A 19258-nucleotide genomic window follows, 5' to 3' on the forward strand; every position below is an offset into this window, starting at 1 on the left:
GCAACCTACTGAATGGGAGAAAATATTTGCAAATCATATATCTGATAAGAGATTGATACCCAAAATATATAAAGAACTAATACAACTCAACAGCAAAAAAAAAAATCCAAATGAAAAACTGGGCAGAGGATCTAAATAGGCAGTTTTCCAAAGAAGACATACAGATAGCCAAGAAGCATATGAAAAGGTGCTCAACATCACTAATCATCAGGGAAAGTGCACTATTGGTAGGAATGTAAATTGTTATAGTCACTATAGAAAACAGTATGGGATTCCTCAAAAAATTAAAACTAGAACTACCATATAATCCAGGAATTCCACTTCTGGGTATTTATCAAAAGAAAATGAAAACTAACTTGGGAACTTCCCTGGTGGTCCAGTGGTTAAGACATTGCCTTCCAGTGCAGCGGGGGCAGAGGTTCAATCACCAGTTGGGGAGCTAAGATCCCACATGCCTCGCGGCCAACAATCCAAAACATAAAATAGAAGCAATATTGTAACAAATTCAATAAAGACTTTAAAAATGGTCCACATCAAAAAAATCTTTGAAAAAAAAATAACTTGAAAAGATATCTGCATTCCCATGTTCATGGCAGAATTATTTACAATAGCTAAGTTATGGAAACAACCTAAGTGTCCATTGATGGATGGATTAAAAAAATATGGTATATATACCCAATGGAATATTACTCAGCCATAAAAAAGAATGAAATCTTACCTTTTCAACAACATCAATGGACCTCGATTGCATTATGCAAGTGAAAAAAGTCAGAGAAAGATGAAAGCTCTATGATCTCACTTATATGTAGAATCTAAAAACAAAAACATGAGCTCATAGATTGGTGGCTGCCAGAGAGGTGAGGGATGGGGGAGTAGGTGAAATTGGTGAAGGTAGTCAAAAGGTACAAACTTAAAATATTTAAGTCATGGGACTGTTATGTAAAGCATGGTAATGACAGTCAATAAATACTGTATTGCATATTTGAAAGTTGCTAAGAGAGTAGATCTTTAAAGTTCTCATCACAAAAATTTTGTAACTATGTATGGTGATGGATTTTAACTAGATTTATTGTGTTATTCCACAATATTTATAAATATGGAATGCTTACCTTATACACCTGAAACTAATATGTCAATTATACCTCAAAAAAAGTGAAATCCATGAAAGATACAAGAAAACAGATTGATAATTCGTTGCTCATGCCATTATATCTGATTAAATATTTATTATTTAATACAAAGTACATACTCAAAAAATAGAAAGCACAGTAACCCTATATGCTGAGTGGATTAGCTGCCGGGTAAGCCCCCAAGTATAAGAGAAGGATGGATCACTGTGGAACGAATGGATACCATCCATGAACACCTATGTATTTTTTTTCTTCAATTATGCTGGCCTTCAAAAACAAAAATCCCCACAAAGTCTAGAGTAAAAAATTTAGAATCATTTAAGGTTATTTTTAGTTTATAAACTTTAAGGGGAAGAATTCAGTGTATGGGCTAAATGAGATACTTTAAAAGGACCGTCTTATTTTCCCCTGCTGACTGCCATTTTTGCCCTTTTAATTCTGAAAAGCCTATTTCCTCATAAGCCTCTTCTGGTTGATCAGTTTTTGGTACTTAATCCAGAAAATAAAGAGCTCACTGATGATTTTTGCTTGTCCTTCTAGGCAAAGGAGGAAACTTCCAACCGAAAAGATGATGGAAAAAGTACAAGTTAAAGTTCACACTATTTGGTAAGTTTGGTGTTTGTTGTAAATGAAGACGATTGTACCTTCTACCAGCCTATGTGTTATAGGTGAGAGAAACGAAGTCCCCTTCTTGAGTATTTCATGTTCTCTTTATGCTATTGGCATGAAATACACATTGCAAAATCTATAGAGTAATTCCCTGTAAAGTAATAAATGGTGCTATCGGAATGTTTAAAAACATTAATCTTATAATTAAGAGCTCTTTAAGATATTAGGCCAGGCTCTTAAAGAAAATGACTATCTAAGTCTACTTGACTGAAACCCAAATGCTCATGACTGCAGGTTACTGGGGCAGAGCAGAACTGGCATGTTACATCTTATAGTGAAATGGCCTTATGATATAGATATTACCCAAAATACAAACACATTGTGGAGTGAGGAGAAGTACCCCCCTAGGGTCTGATGGTAATTAGAGTTTTGAGAATAGGGCAAAGGAAAAGATTGACAACTTTTGTTCATCTTAGTTTGAGAAAGTAAAGCTCTGTGTTTGATTCTACTGTATGGTAACTAAAGAGCTGGTATGGACGAGGGAGTCTGTGAGATCTATCTTGAGAGCTGGGCCCTTATTAACTTCAGAGAGAACAGGTCTTATTCTAAACCATAAAAGCTTACAACCACTTGCTGCCAAAAACCTAAAAGAAATGAAAATGTAGGTTAAATTGGGTTAGGCTCTCTCACCATGAATCCACTTTTATTTCCTACAAAGAGGGAGGTATACTGATTAGAACTGCTCCAAAGATTTTCCCCAAAATTATAAAAATAAATTTCTTTTAATTTTTGACTCTCATATCAACTTTAGTAAATTCCTCCTTAAATTTATTATGCCTGTAATAAGAAAATTACATATCAAATGGTTCACTGGATTTTCTTCTTTGAATTTTTCAAGGTATCCGCATATAAAATCTTCAGCTGGTCGATGGTGACTTCTGAAGAACAAAAGCCTTTGACAGCAGAAAAATTTTCTGAGTGGCTTCTAGACAGCAGTATTTGTTGAGTCTCTTGACATCCTAAACATTGTTTGTTACTCTTTTCCTGAAAAGAAACTGAATTTGTCTGGTTCACCTGTGTTATTCTACTGAGTACTGATAAACTTCGAATTTTTAAAAATTGTCTTCAGTTGGGAGAGAAAGGAGCTTTATATTTCTAAGAGATATATTTGATAGCTTCTTAAAGCAACACACACAAAAGGAAAAACCTTTGCAAACTTTTGCACCTTCTACCCTGTGCCTGTAAATCTCATTAGTATTTTCAATTTGCACTTAATTTTTTTGTTGTTAGCATTTGGAAAACAATGCTTTACATATTCTTCAGTGTTCTGATTTCTCATTACCCCTTTCCTCTTGGGCTTTTGAACTGTATTTGATGTTTCTTTGGGTTCATGTTTATAAGGCAAACATAAAATATCGTACATTGGGCACATGTCTCCTCTTGAGCTGCTAACAATAGATAACCTGGACAGACGAGGAAGCACTGCGCCCCTTTTCAGGCTGAACTCTTCTTTGCCAGAGGTTAGGACGTCAGCACAGGCCTATTGAGACTTGACTCGAGTCAGAAGAGCAAAACGCAGACTCTGCGTCTTGCATAGCAAGTTCCAAGAATAACAAAATCTAATTCTTAGAATACTCATATGGCTTGAACTCTGCTGGTTTACTGCATTAAGCTGGGCTTTCCAGCCTCTCTCTGTAAAACCTGAGCAGCAGTTGTTTGCTTAGAGCCATTGCCACATTAGTCTTGCACTGTACAGCATGTAGCTTAATGGAAGTTGGGTTTACCAAAAACACAAACTTCTGCTTAAAAATAAAGAAAAAGATCTTTTAAAAAATTTAAAAATCTGCTTTTCCTCCACAGCAATTTAAGAACTAGTGTCTGATATCCCACAACTTGGAATGGTTTCTCATACCTCTCTGAACGGTTTATGAATACAGCACCAGTGTCATTGATGAAATTAAATATTTATCAAATCCCATCTTTATTTCCTGATAGTGAATGCAGGAAAAAATATCAGGTACACATCATAAAACTGATTTGGAATTCCTTGTTTTCAGAGAGCACAGCCTTCCTCAGCATCTGTTTAAACTATTTATTAGGATTTAGCAACTTCACTAAAAATAAGTAATATCACCAATACTGTCTAATGGGGTGGGAGGCAAGCAACAATAACAATACTGCTTATAATGGGCATCTGGTTTTGTTAATACGATCTAAAAGTTGTCTTCAAAAATCATGCATATACCTCTGAGATTTCAAACTGCATCCACTTCAAATGCTATGTCTCCATCCCATCAGAGATGCAGGCATTATTAGTCTAAATCTGGGAAATATAAGCCAGGATTAGGGTGACTAAACAGACCTTTTCAAGGCACTGACAAGAAAATAAACTTTTCCTGAGGGATTTCAACTATGTGTCTATAGGTAGTACAAAGTGGTTTTGTTTAAAAAAAAAAAAAAAGTGAAACCTTTGACATTGACAGATGTGTTTGCAAGGATATGGCTGCAGTATTACTCATTTACATGCATACATATAAGTATTTTTAAATTACATACCAAAATCCAGACATTTAGGAAATACCTGTTAAAGTAAACATATAGTTAAGGTACTCAGAATATGCCTTTTTGTTTATTAGAAACGTGTTCAACGCTTGGGTGTTTGCTAGTAATTAATGATGAGTTGAGTAAGCTACAGGATCTAAATCAGTCCTTTTTACCCATCTAATTTGGAGTAAATAACTGCAAATATTTGCTTAGAGGTATATAACAATTTTTTATTACCAAAAAGGGTTTTGCACATTGTGTGGCAATATTGTGTCTCTTTAGAAAATGGACTTCTCTAAAAGCAAATGAAAATAGGTTCCTCAGGCGACCAAAACTGAAAACCACTATTTTCCATGTTTCATTAATCAAGATATAAGATGCAATTAAAGAAAAATATTTTACATTAAAATCTTGGCTTTGTGTGTTTTTTTAGAAGAAAAACACCTGGGGATGGAAATTACCAGTGATTTCTGGTTTTAGTTCTCAAGCCATTAAGCCATGCAATATGTATGAAAATGGAATTGCAAAACACATTTATGTCCAGAAAAGATCCTCTATTCCATACTGTATTAGAAAAACACATTGACATTTTTCATATCATATTCCTTTATCATAAATTTTGCAATATATTAAAAAAGAAAACATAAAATACTTCAATTCCAATACAACACACTGTCTTCACTTACTTAGGCTAATATAAGCAAGTATTTTCCATTTCTTATCAATACCTTATCATTTACTAGAGACTGCAATGCCTTACTGGCAATAAGTGCCAATAACAACTTATTTAGAGATTATAAACTGGGCCAAATAAGGAACAAGGAGAGGAAGCATCACCTACCTAAGGATCAAAAGCTCTGAGGTTCAACTTCAAATGAAAGGTTTCTCTTCTAGACCTGAACGCACTCGGCTTTTTCAGAAGAGACACTATTATTCAGGGTCCTGAGGAAATAGATGGCACACTCAAATTAGGATTATCTGAGGAGGGTTCTATAAAAGGTTTCTGTGGAGTTTTTTGTTTGTTTTGTTTTTTAAACAAAAATGTGAGCAGGATGTATGGAAACCACAAGTCCAGCCAGGACTAATGAAGCCAGGCTCCCACTTCACCCTTCACCCTGAAGGGATGAGAGGAGGAAGCACTTAGTAGAACGCACAGATGGAGAAGGCTTGTGGGAAAGAGGGTCACCTCCCTAGAGCTGAGACCTTCGGTGGAGGCCAGCCTGAGGCAACCTGCAAGGGAACCTGGGGAATAAACACCATCATCACCTACTCTCTCCCCAACCCCAGCTCTTATCTGCCCTCCTGGGAGGTCAACCAAAAGCCAGAGGCCAGGGAAGTCTCATGATGTGGCCCTCCAACAAGCCAGCCCCTGGGCACGCAGCAAGGGAGAGAAAGGTGGAAAGCGGATCCTCCAGGCCCTTCTGGCTCAATCACTGCCCCAGGGGTTCATGGTTCAGTAGTCACTACTGTTCAGAGTCTTCCCAGGAGACTGACACAACAGCTTATGAATGACAAGCACATGGGGAGCAGGGTGTGGGGACCAGGGGTTCACTGTGGGGAACCTGTGGGGACCAGGTACTTCACTTCTCCATAGTAGGGAACCCACCACTTGGGTTTACATTTGGGGGTAACACCTATAATGGAACACGTGGGGGCAATAACCCCCTGATGAAAAAGTTAACAGCCAGTCTTCATAAGAAGGGACGAATGAATAAGGAGTTGAAGGAGCAGGAAATATCTTCACTGGGTGCCAAGACAACCATCTCTATTTTTAAAATATTCACATTCAATAAAATTTCGGAGATTACACATCACAGGAACCAACAAGGAACGGATTGTTACAGCAGTTCCAGCTTTTCATTTTGTAGCCACACTCTGATTTTATCAAAATTCTTATCCATCCAACGTATGTTTTCCTCAATGGTTTCAATTGTTTGCTGGACACAACGGAGCTGAGACCCATTTTCCTTCAAAGAGCTGAAGAATTCTTTAACCTTGTGAGGAAAAATTGGTTTTTTAAAATTTTGTTTTATTAAGTTACACAAAGTTCAGGCTAGTGAAAAGAAAACTGAAGCCAAATTTCCAGCATTTTTCAAAATTCTACATAGAGAACAGGGCCAGGTGTCTGGATACGATTATGTACATAAACTTAAGCTCTATGAAATGAGCTCATGCCTCACGATGTCAAGTTTTGTGTTTTTTCTCTGCAGCTTTTTTATTTATTCACAGTTGCCAGATTCTAAAAGACTTCACTGTTTACCATTTCATAATTAAGGTTTAATCGCATGTATCTAATGTGTATTCTGTTATAGACACACACATGCAAACTTAACTTTTTTAAACATAGCTGCAAAAGCAGAATGTGCAGAGTATCTTCTCTGCCAAGCAAAACAGTTTCAGCCACATACGTGCAGTCTTCCTCCATGGGCCTGGCCTTGTCTGTTATGATAGAAACACTGGGGAATGGGGTTCTTAGCAAGTTATGGTGGTAATACCCCAAACCTTGCCAATTTTTTTTATCCTAATCCACAACTGATGTATTGTTCCTTCAAGATAAAATCCACCCAAAGTTCCCCGTGGTTTTAAAGAGATAAGAATCGCTTGACTATCTCCTCAAAAATATCTTTGCTATTGTTTCACCGATGGGTACTTTATCCCCTTTAAGCTCACATGAGGAATAGGTTGGCTTTGCAACAGCATTGACCATTGTGCTACTCTGTCTCACCTTCAAGTGTTCTTAAACTTTTCCCATACACTTCACGTTAATCCATCAATTTTTTGATTTCGTAGACAGGAAGAAAGTCTAAGCCAAGATACATTATTTATTCAGCATGGATTCCAGACAGTTAATTCCTTAAAAATCCATGTCATAACATCGTAAGTTTGGGAAAAGGAGGGGGGTAAGAATAGGCTTTTTGAAAGATCAAATTCCAATTTTAAATGATTCGGGGTTGTTTTAAAATTAAATCTCAGTAGAACTTTTCTGGGAGCTGAAGGCATGCCCTCCTACTAGAGCAACCTAGAAAACACTTAACCCGCTTCACTGTCCTGCCTTAAACTGTAGCACAATCTACTGTTTTGTCTCTCAGAACTCAAGATTAATTAATAGGCAGTTTAAGAAGTAACTCTGGGCAATATCCTGTGATAAACCGTAATGGAAAACAATATGAAAAAGAATATGTGTCTGGGTGAGTCACTTTGCCTATAGAGCAGAAATTAACACAACATTGTAAATCAACTATACTTCAAAAAAAAATCACTCTGGGCACTCTTCAGTCAAACCACATCAATATTTTTACTAATTGGTCCAATTAATTAATTAATCCTGAAGAAGCCTACCATGATAGTACTGAAAAACAAGCCTGCAAGAGCTCTAACAAAGCCAGCTGTTAACCCCTGCCTGCCCTTCTACTTCTCCTGACCCCAATTTATCACTCCTATCTTCATCTGCCTTGGGAAATTCAGCATCTCAACTGAGTACGTATTTGATTCAAACCTGCCTCCTTGAGAATATTTTCTGTGCATATGGGTAGAAAACCAGATTTATGCTACTCGTTGGTGAGTAAATGATTAACTTCTCTGGGACTAGGATTCCTCCTTTGTGACACTGCAGAGCGTTGGTGAGGATGTCGTCGTGTAATGTGGGTGAAGTGCAGAACCTAAAGCCCAGCAGGTACCAGGGACTCCCCCTCACCCATTTCTTCATGAATCTCTACTCTGGTACTTATTCATTTCTCCGGCTTGATTACTGTGCGAGACACTGAGGATGAGGCAATGAATCAGGCAAGCACCCTACCCTCATGAAGCTTACAGTCTGCCTGGGGAGACAAGCAATGAACTCTGCTGACTCTATACTGCTGAGGAGAAAATAAACCGGGGCTATGATAGCAACTGGGGAGGGGGTGGCCTGCTTTCGACAGAGTGGTCTGGGAAGGTGACATCTGAGTTGGGGCCTCGAAAGGATAAAATGAACCCTTCCGGTCTAGAGTTGGGGAAAGAGCAAGCCAGGCAGAAGAAGAAAGCGCAGAGGCCTCGCGCAGGAGAAACACCTGGTGGCCCAGGAGCAGGCTGAGGGGCTGGAGTGGGCGAGACAGTGAACACAGGAGCATGTGAGAAAGGGCCGGAGAGGCGGGCAGGAGCCAGGTAAGGACCTTCTGATCCACATGGGAAGGAGAGGTTTGCGACTTCAAGAGTGACAGGCAGGGTTTCAAGACAGGGTCAGTCGTGGGTTGCTTTTCCGTTTTAAAGGTGGGAGATGGTGTGGTATTGGCAAAGTGGCAGGAGGGAGGCCAGTTAGGAAGGAGGCTGTCACCATAGGCCACACAAGAGGTGAGAAAGGCTCGGCCGGGGTAAGAGCAGAGAAGTGCACAGATGGGGTGTAGATGCCGGAAGCAGAGCCAACAGGACTTGGGATGAACTCGATGTGAGGGGAAGGACGGGCTCAGGATGACTCCTGCATTGTAAATGTCAGTAGGACACTCTGCATTCGGACAACATCTCGGGCTCTTTCATTTACACGTCCTGCCACAGGGTTTCTGCACCTGAGGTTTCCTCTGCACACAGCACTCTCCGCCTAGATATCAGCATTTCCTTCAACATCTCCTCAAAGGTCCGTGAGTCATCCCACAGGACACAGCACCATTCCCTTATCCAGTCACTCGCTCTCCTTCCCTTGCCTTATTCATCTTCTGAGCATGTAACTACCTGACATGAGTTGATCTGTCTGTAATTGTCTGGTTCCCCCAGTAAAATGTAAGCTCTACGAGGGCAGGGGCTTTGTCTATCCTGTTCGCATTGTAGCCCTGGAACCTAAAACCACACCTGTTGTAGAGTAAGAATGTAATATGTCTTGAATGAATTCATGAGAAAATTAATGAAAGAACAAGATAATGAATGAAATGTTTTGTTGCTACAGACCTGGTCTATCTGGTCCCAGCCCATAGATGGCTCTGCTGTCATCACACAGAATATCTCTGCTGTAGACTTCGCTAGAATTCAGGCTTGAATTATTATGTGCAAGTTAATCTTACAAACCTGGGTGAGGCTACTGAAAAATTGGAGAAAAGGGTTGTGACATTTCTTTCCCATTTTCAAAGCACTCTCCATCGAGCTAGATCATGGTGTAACCAGACTACACAATGGAACCACTCCTAAAAAAGTTAATATTAGGCTCTCAGCTTTTATCTAATTGCACCATTTTTAAAACCATGTAAAATCTGTTCTACAGCTTTACTATAGAGAATATTATTATAGAAAAGCCACCGCAACAAAATGACCCATACAGCAAACTCCTCAAAAGTTTAAGACTGAGAGAAAAGTCTGCTTTTGTGGAAAACTTGTATGTTCCATGGTTCTCTCTTACCTGACAATAACGCATACTGTTTTCTCATCTTTCTTTGGCTGCTAGGAAGCTATGATAAACTTAGGGTACAACTGCAATAAATTATCCTCAGCATAAATCCCTCATACAATTTCCTTTCTGAACATTATGCAGCTTTTTGTTCTTTATTTTAGCATTATGTTATATATGGACCTTAAAAGTTGCCTAGAATTCTTTCTGAAAGTAGATGGTTCATAAGTAAGTAATAGGAAATCATGAGCTCAAATAGTGGAGAGCCTAGCTTCCAGACCTGCCTCTTTCAAAATAACTAGAGGATCACTTCAGTCACTTAAACCTCCAATAATCACTTGTAACATCCTAAACAGGGATTAAATGTCTAAAGTAATTTTTAAGCCCTAAAATTTTTAATGGCAGAGCTAAGACTTCTAAATGTGTTTGGGAAGAGGCACAGTTTTCAATGGTTTATTTGTAACTGATTTTTGCTCATGTCAAAAACACCACACTAAACAAAACACCCATCCAAAAAGAACGTTTACCAAGTGACCAAATCCACTTCTAACTCATCAGGCCCTTAAAGTATTTTGCCTACCTCATATTTATTAGATAATTTATTAGATAATTGTCACTGAAGTTCAAAAAGAAAGCTTTTTGTTTATTTTTTTTACCTCTTCAAGCCGTGCTCTTGTCGAGAACTGATTTGTTGTTCCCATTACCATGTAGGCTATGGAACTTGAGCCAAGTTCAAACCTAGAAATAGAAATTGTCAAAATGTATTGTGAAGTATTTGTTCATTCGACATGTATTTTTAAGTGCCTCATATATGTGATAGCAGTTAACTAAAAACTGGTTAGGCGTGAAAAAGATAAGACGTGATCCTTTGCTCCAATGGGCTAAGATCTAGTTGTAAAAAATCAACACACCAGCTGCTGAATAAAAGATTAAGTACCCAAAAGAAAATGACAGAAGCAGTAGGTGCTACAAGAGTTTGGGCAGATACAACAAGCGGAAGTACTAAACAGAAGACTAGCCTGAACTGTGCAGGCGGCTTCTGGTAGGCCACGGGGTGCGGGAAGAGATTATTCCAGATGGAATGAAACACTTGACCATCCAGATCCATTAGTTAGCACTGAATTAGAGTTTCATATTTTCTAAGGGTATTTTAAGTACCTCTACTTCCTTTCTTCAGTCAAAAGAATCGCTTTAGATAATCACTGTTATTTTACAAACGTAGCTAAAACAGCCAGGTTTAGGAATTTTTGCCAGTCACAACACAATTTTGGGCACTACTTACTTTTGTACGAGTTTATTCCAATTTTCCCTCAGAAACTGCCAGGCCAGTGGATATCCCACTGGGTTTCTGCCGATAGCTCTAAGAATATCTGGAAACTCTTGAGTTTTTATTGTATCTCCCTTAAAACTTTGATCTAGTAGCCTAGAATGATTAAGACAAGAAGTGTTAGCAACGAAGAGGCCCTGAAAAAGTTCCAAACAACTTTAATAAAATAATTTGGGAAAGAAAAAAGCTGATCTGCCAATAATAAAGACACAAAAGATAAATAGGTTACCAGAGAAACTCCCTATAGCTATATAATAATAAAAACTAACATTCGTACAGTGTTTACAACACCGATTCTCATATATTCTCTCATTTGCTCACAAATGTAGCTGAGATAGGTATATCCGGTGTAGATTTCTAAATGTGTTATTTTAAAGATATACGCAAATACATACTCCTTTAAATATTTTTCCTGACACCCGCTGCTCTCTAATTATTTACCATACACATTAGATGTGTGCCCTCTTGCATAAATGTTCCCAGCAGGAAATGCAGTTCCTGGCCAAGAGGACAAAAACAGACGCCAGAAGGATCTGATCTAATTTAATTCCTCTTGGCTACCTGAACATGAATGAATTACTTACCACTGAAGCTTTTCTTTATCGTGGGTAATACAGAGAGCAAATTCAATTTGGTGTTTCTCAGTACTGGATAATGACGATTGATATTTACTATAAAGAAAATCCCATCCTTCTGGGTTCTGGGCCCCTACAGCAAACACTGCCAAGGTCACATCGCTGGGCAGCCTGTGGAAAAGAACACACCCAGGGAGAGGCTGAGATGACGGAAGTGCGTTTGCATGCACGAGAGAGGCAGATTATGAAACGATAAACTGGAACCACAATCAGAGAAGCATGCCTGGAAATATAAACAAAAATAACTTCTTTCCTTCAGTAACACTTTAGGAAAGAAGCAAGAGAAAGTAACTGAAAGTAGGTTTTAAGTAGCCTTCTCAAAAATACATTGTGAAATGCCACTTCTATAAATACCTACATTTCTAACATACTTTAAGGATGCTGAGTGACTCAATAGGTGGTCACTTTTCAAGTCAAAAGAAGGAAATTCAAACTAGACTTAAAATGCAGTCCATGAACAAAAGTCAGGAATCCAATAGGACCACCTGTTTGTAAGCACTTTTATGAATAGAAGCATGTATATTGTTGGCTTAGTATTTCCTGGATAGGACTTAAGCCCCAAGTCTAAAAGGACTGAATCCCTGCCGCGCGCCTCCCCATTAACCAAACCCCCGGCCTCCTGTCAGGAACTTAAAACAGAAAGTTGAGCAATGCATAGATAAGTCTAAAAAAAAAAATATTATTTTCCCAAAAAGGACAGCAGGGGAGACTTGTTATACTTGTTTTCTCTCCCAACATTTAGCAATGATGGTGGAAAAATAAAAGATACCCCTTATCTGAACAAACCGGTTGTTCGATAAAAACAGACCTCAAATTCCCATTGGCTTCCTGCCACTGTCTGAAATAGCCTTCTGCCTTCTGCACACAGGGCTGGTACTTGCGCACACAGGCCAGGAGAAGCAGCTGACTCCGCAGCATTCGCTCTGAGATGGAGCCTTCATCCGTCCAAGTCTGCTTATCAATGAGGTCCCTCAGCAGCCCGATGAGAAAGGCCTGTGGGAAAGCCACACATGTCACCAGTCCGGTCCCAAGTCATCTCATGGTTTATATAATCCAATACACCCTCAGGTGATGGGGGTTATTTTTTAAAGCTTAGTCCAATTCATATTTCCAAAACCATGCAGTTGTTTATATTTAATTATAAAAGGGGTCAAAAGCAAGAAATGATGAATGATTTCAGTATTTGTGTAACAATCTTTTATAAATATATCCTTATCTACTTAAAATCAAGGTGAACTGCCACTTTCAAAGCAAACTAACAGAGACAGTTGATATGACTAAATTTTGAGAGCAAATTATACAAGACGTCATTACATTTTGCCAAAAGGAGCAATTTTGTGCCTCTTGCTTAAGTACCTGAGTCCCAGAAAATCTTAATAGCAACTACCACAGTACAGAAATAAAGTGACATAAACAATTAGCCTAATGAGGGAATGGCAAATCTGTGAAACTTAAGAACAGAATCTAACAGTGCCATGCCTATTTTTAGTGCCAAAATAAAACCAAAGTCTTCACTGGTCAACCCAAATACTGAGGTCATTGTGATTTTCTTTAAAATGTATCAAGATATATATAAGATACATATATTATATTATATATATATAATATACACCATGATAAGAACTCTTTTCCACACCTACACCAAAGCAAACCAGTTATCTAAAAGCTATTCAACTTATTTCAGGCTTTTACCTTGAACTGAGTTTCCACTTCATTCATATCTCTTTTCTCCATTAACTTATACATAGGTATCAGTTCATTCAAACCTTGGAACACTGGCATGATTTCAGTTTCACGTTTCAAGTACAAGGTTAAATCCAAGGCTTTTTCAATGGATAGCTTTCCAATGCTGGTCAAGAGACACCAGGGTTAGCAGTTTAAAAGAAGATCCAGGAAATCAACTATTTGTTTCAAAAGTTATTTGAACAACCTTCCAGCAAAACATTCAATCGGATATAAACGCTCCCTTATAAATAATTACCTTTATACTAACATCTTTCCTGTCACATACATCACAACATGTGGCATGTTTACACTGTGAAGGAACTTTCTCAAATAATAGAGCTAGGGTTAACTAGCTCTATGAGTTGTGGTTAAGATGCGATGGGAACAGGTCAGCATCTATCCCTCTGTGAAACGTCGGACTGTGCTGAACTTGCAGAGTAAAATGGAAAATTTGATCAAAGATCCTTCAGGAAGCCTCACCTGAGACTGCCACTCAGTCACAAGTATGAGTCCCTGGAGTCAACACATCCTCGTCTCCATTTCAAAAAGAAACTGAATATAGATATCAATTCTTCATTACAGAGGGTTGGTGTTAAACATCTTAGTGGTAGGGTGCACGCTCATGTAAATAAACACAAAATCCCCTAGGATGTCATCAGTAATGCGCTATGGAAGGGAATATTTAGGCAGGGCAGAAACGGCTAGATAATCAACCCCTATCTTTATTCCCCACTGCTTTCTGTCACCTCAAGAGGCCCAGGAAAGGAAGTCCACAACATTTAGAGCAGAGACACGTGGGGCTGAGAATTACAGTATTCCCTCCCACTTGGGTGATTCCCCTTAGACTTCAGTTCTACCTAAATATTGAAGAGGGTTGAGTTTTAGGCTTGGGGAACATTTCCTGAAAAGCCAATGTTATGGGGCAAAAAAAAAAGAGTGAACACTATCCTCACCCACTCAAAGGTCATCTGGTTGGGCCACATTTTATGAGCCATAAAGATGCTATGCAGTTCAGCTATCCAGTTTGGGTGGGGTGGGAGTGGGGCGTGTGGAGATCTCTCCTTTAGTCTGAGAGATGTAATGCCCACAACTTGGGCCTGGGCCACTTGGTCTTCTAAGAAGCCTTCAGGATTGTCAGAGACCCAGCGGGGAGAAACCTGATCTGTTACAGCAGGGCCAGAAAAAGCCGCAGGACTAGGCTTTAGGGACCAGGCAAGGGGTTTCTCCAGGATGTTGGTCTCCTGATTTTCTACACTTTTGTCTCAGTCTGATCCGAGTCATTAATGATAAAGATTAAAATACAGATTCCTTACTTTTGCCTTACTCAGCGGACGCAGATAAGAGGTTAATCCTAAGACTAAAAGCAACCTTGAACTGTTAGAAGAATTTAGGAGAAAACACCCTTCAACTTATTAGCAATCACTTTCATCTTTAGAAATCAAGGATTTGAATGACAACAGCAGCTTTCAGAAACAAACCAAGACTGTGAAGAGCTTGTATTACCTGACAAGCTGAAAAGCATTGTTAATGAGACTGGCCCGATCACTACTGCTGATGGCTGTGTGTGTTCCTTTTAAAAGGCCAGTCAAAGAATCCCATCCATCATCCTCATAATGCACTATGTAATAGCCATTCATTCCAACATTAAATTTGATCCATTCCACCTCTTCTGGGAGGATGAGCACATCTAGAGCAAATAAAATAAATCATAGCTCCATTTTCTCTCTTGCCTGGAGAAAGCTTTTCTGATCAGAGACTGGACAAGGAAATTAAAGGCGAGTTTAATACTGAACAATTTTAATACTGAAATGAGTTTCATATTGAACACATTCCTTTTAGAAACCAGAAAACAGCATCCCAATAGACAAAAGCCAATACTAGTTTTAGACACTAATTTTGTGAGATTTATAGACCTATGAGAAGAATGCCATGTTTCAGGCCATATGTATGATATAACCCAGCAATGTTAAAGTAAGGGGAAATTTTCCCAAGTATCTCTTCTCCTCAGCATTACATAACTCAACTGTTTTAATCCCTATCTGGCAAGATACTGTCCTTCCTTTTTGGCAACCAGACAGTATTTTCAAACCTATATTCTTCACTAGAAATTGGGTCACAGATCTGCTTAAGATAAAGGCTGATCTGATCCTTTTTGTTTTAACCAAGATAAATAGCAAAGAAAACTTATTATCTAAGTCCTACACATTTCCATAGTTCCTTCTTGAAGAAAGCTAGTTAGTTCCACAACAAATTACCTGTTCTTGTCTTCAGCAAAAATCGCTGGACTGAGTCTGAGTTGCTGGTAATGAATGTCAATGGGACATGCCACAGGTACCTACAAGAAAGGAGGATGGATTTGTTCATTTGCTGATTCACTGCAACAAGCAGTTCTTAAATCTCCTACCACGCTCCGGGCACTGGCTCATTTAAAGAAGGATGGTACCCAAAACTGCTACTGTAAAGAGCTCAAAACATCCCCAGACCATTTTCCAGCTTTGTAGGAGTGGCCAGCTGGGGCACTATTCATTCTTCTTGGACTCCTTGAATAGAGCTAGGAATTTGGGCTCAAGTGAGCCCTGACAGCCTGCGCAGTGATTGCCTCAAGGGATCTCAGGGTGCCTAACTTTAAAAATGTGACCACTAGTAATGGCAGAAATTGATAGCATGTGCCTTCTAAATCATATACTCAGAAGAACACAGCATCGCTTCTGTGGAATTCCTGCCAAGGATGCATAAGCTGAATCTGATCGTGAAGAAACAGCAGAAGACCCAAATTAAAGGACATCCTCTAAAATAGCTAGCCTGTACTCTTCAAAAATATCAAGGTCAAGAAAGACAGACTGAGGAACTGTTTCAGAAAAAAAGAACTGAAGAGATGTGAACAGTAATACAATGTGATCCTATGTAAAATCCTGAACCAGGTTTCTTTCTTTTGCTATAAAGATATTATTAGGACCACTGAGGAAAGTTGAATAAGGTTGATACATTTGATAATAGTATTTATCAAGTTCACTTCATAATTTTGATAAAGGTACCGTGGTTACATAAATGAATTCTCTTGTTTTTTAGGAAATACGACACTGAAGTATTTCAGGGTAAAGAGGAAATCATGTCTCCAACTTACCCTCAAACATTTAAAAAATATATATATGCCATATATATATAGAAAGAAATAAAGATCATATTTTGTGGAACTGTTTGATATTTTAGGTTATATGGAGAGAGAGAAAACAAATGTGGTAAAGAGTTAACACATATCTGCGCAAAGAATATATGGAGTTCTTTGCTCTCTCCTTATATTTTCTCCATAGGTCTGAAATTATTTCAAAATAAAAAGTTTTGTAAATAGTGTCCATCCAGGGTCAGTCCAGTTGCAGTGTCTCATTTCCAGTGATGTCCTCTGTAGTGTTAAGCTGACAAACAGGTTCTGGGATCTAACTCGAGACTTCCAAAGAAGAGAATGGAGTCTCCTGTATTTCCCAGAAATCACCTAAATGTTTATGTCCTCAGCTCCAACCCAAATGCCCAAATGTAACTAAGTGGCAAATGCTTCTACTGGAGTTGATTTCAAGCCAGTAACTGGAAACTACCATCATATGTAACTACAAACCATGAGAATGTTAAAATAATTATACATCATCTTCATCCTTTTGAATAGATGGTGGTGGATAAGTCAAATTCCTAGGATATATAGATTTGATTAAAATATTTTAGCAACAAAGTTAAGGGCACTACTTCAAAAATAAGGGTTCACCCTACAAGACAGATGTTACCTAGGCAACAAAATGAGTTTCTCTCTGTGAACGTTACCCAGTTTCTGCGGCGGCGTCCGGGCCTTTCACATAGTGCTCTTGCTTCATGTGTACATTCCTCCCTCTCACGGTGATGGTTATCAGGGGAAAGCCCTTCTGAAGCGTCCAGGTGTTCATCATGGTTTTCACATCAAGGCCTTCCTGTCGCCAGTGCTGGTTTATAAGAAAAAGGCAGATGCGTGACCCACTTGGACCCAACTCTAGGAAAAGAAAGAACCCAAGCTTGTGCTCACAGCGCTGCAACCAGTGAAGCTCTTCTGCGTCCCTTCCCCTGCTCCCTTCCCCCGCTGTCTCCAGCCACTGCATGCCCATTAAAGCACTGACTGTTTACTTTTCATTCTCTTCCTGTACACATAGATGTCTTGAGAACAGGTACCACACCTGGTTCTCCTGGGCAGACCTTAGCTTGGCACCAGGCACAAAGCAGGAGTGTGAATGAATGCAGGGGGAGAAGGGACAGAAAGTGGCCACGCGTTCAACACCTACATAACGATGCTGGCTCTCAGACAAGCAAGGTGGGGAAAACATGTCCCATCAAGAGCCTGTACTTCCCAAGCGATAACACCGACATGGCTCACACTTAACAGATGGCTGTGAACTCAAACAAGGATCTATTCTTTGATACTAAAAGTTTTCAAAAAATATTTAAGAGCTAATAAAAGGATAAAACGTACTACAGGACACATCTAGTAACTACTGAATAAAGCTGTCTCTAAAAGCAAAAAAGCCAAGAAAAGAAAAATCTGGTGGATAAAATCCTGTTGGATCTCCAGACTCACCCTCAGCTACCTATGAAAATACTCCACAAGGCCAGATAAACAGAGACTCAGACTGTTTTGTGATTCAGGTGTTACGAATTCTTTATAGTTTAGCAGTTAAAGACATGAGTTAGATCTAAATTCAAATCCCCACTCTACAATTTACTAATCATATGCCTTTGGATTTCCTATTCCCATCTGTAAAAATAGGGATAACAGTACTCGCTCATAGGCGTGTTGTGAAGAGTAAAGCAGATACTACACGTAAGTGCCTCAAACGTGCCTGACACATAGTAAGCGCTCAAGAATGCTCACAGCCATCATATGTCTTTTCACAAATGAAGAGCTATGGAAACGATCGACATGGCCTGATGGATACAGTCCTGACCTACCACAGAAACATGTCATAAATCCACTGCTTTACAGAGAGTGAAGCTGAAGAAATTAGTATCAGTGAGATGTGGTACCAAAGAAGGTTGGACAACTCCCTTGCGTAGATAGATTTAAGAAAAATCGTGGAAGTCTGTCAGTCTGGTATAGTTTAAACGCAGCCTTATCTATAGAGACACTGATATCATCAAGGACCTCGGAAAGTTCAGCACAGAGCTATCTATCCTTCAAACAAAACGGAGTCAAAGAATGTGCTTCGGGGGAACATGTACAGATGTAAAAACTTACTGAAGATGAAGATGAATGTTCACCTCTAGAACAAAATCCATCCATTTGTTGCGTGCCATCCGTAGGGCAAATCTAAAAACCAAAAATAAACACATCACTCAGTTCTGTAAAACACACTCACGATTCTTCTCAGAGGGATTAATGTGGTGCAGAGCAAAAACAAAACAAGATAATAGGCCTGTCGGTCCCAAACACAGAGATACACAAAAACATACTCACACTTGCCATACTATTCCAAAGGTCCTCGTTTTTTGTGTTTTTATAGCTATACTTTTGCAGATACTTTACAATACCACTTTTAAATGCATCGGCACCAAGATAATCCCTCAGCATATTCAGAACACAAGCCCCCTGAAAAGACAACGTAAATAACTGTTAGCTGTAGTTTGCCTCCATCTACCCTCACACTATTTTGGAGTCATTCTTTAAAATGCAGATACAGTAACCTTTTTAGTGTCTAGCAATTCATGGAACAATTAGAGAAAGTGGGTTAAACCTGGACCTGTTGAGGCAGGGGATCAACATGACTGTTTATGCTTTTAGTCCACTGGAACCGTTTTCTATCACTAACCAAGCCTCCCCAACATCTGCGACCTTCCATTATTCACAGGTGAGTGGACAACGTACAGACTAAAACTGAACTTGAACCACCACATGGCTCTCCTACTGCCGCTCTGGGGTGGGAGTGGG

At 39.1% G+C, this 19258-nt stretch overlaps 2 protein-coding genes across 14 annotated transcripts in view; one reads left to right on the forward strand and one right to left on the reverse strand.

Moving 5' to 3' along the window:
• Nucleotides 1-4692, forward strand: part of CAST (calpastatin) — a 129492-nt gene extending 124800 nt beyond the window's left edge. For all 11 annotated transcript variants that reach the window (XM_019929667.3, XM_019929668.3, XM_019929669.3 and 8 more), the window contains 2 exons: nt 1671-1736; nt 2638-4692. In XM_019929667.3, the coding sequence (XP_019785226.2) occupies nt 1671-1721 (51 nt within the window). In that variant the 3' untranslated portion in view covers nt 1722-1736; nt 2638-4692. The remainder of the gene's footprint in view (nt 1-1670; nt 1737-2637) is intronic.
• ERAP1 (endoplasmic reticulum aminopeptidase 1) overlaps nt 4188-19258 on the reverse strand; it is a 34303-nt gene continuing 19232 nt past the window's right edge. For all 3 annotated transcript variants that reach the window (XM_019929665.3, XM_073802336.1, XM_073802337.1), the window contains 11 exons: nt 18788-18919; nt 18569-18640; nt 17131-17285; nt 15576-15655; nt 14824-15007; nt 13288-13444; nt 12404-12588; nt 11545-11706; nt 10916-11056; nt 10290-10371; nt 4188-6277 (listed from right to left, as the gene is read on the reverse strand). In XM_019929665.3, coding sequence (XP_019785224.2) covers nt 6122-6277; nt 10290-10371; nt 10916-11056; nt 11545-11706; nt 12404-12588; nt 13288-13444; nt 14824-15007; nt 15576-15655; nt 17131-17285; nt 18569-18640; nt 18788-18919 — 1506 coding nt within the window. In that variant the 3' untranslated portion in view covers nt 4188-6121. The remainder of the gene's footprint in view (nt 6278-10289; nt 10372-10915; nt 11057-11544; nt 11707-12403; nt 12589-13287; nt 13445-14823; nt 15008-15575; nt 15656-17130; nt 17286-18568; nt 18641-18787; nt 18920-19258) is intronic.

Source organism: Tursiops truncatus, chromosome 3, assembly GCF_011762595.2.
Source record: "Tursiops truncatus isolate mTurTru1 chromosome 3, mTurTru1.mat.Y, whole genome shotgun sequence".
Taxonomy (NCBI): Eukaryota; Metazoa; Chordata; class Mammalia; order Artiodactyla; family Delphinidae; genus Tursiops; species Tursiops truncatus.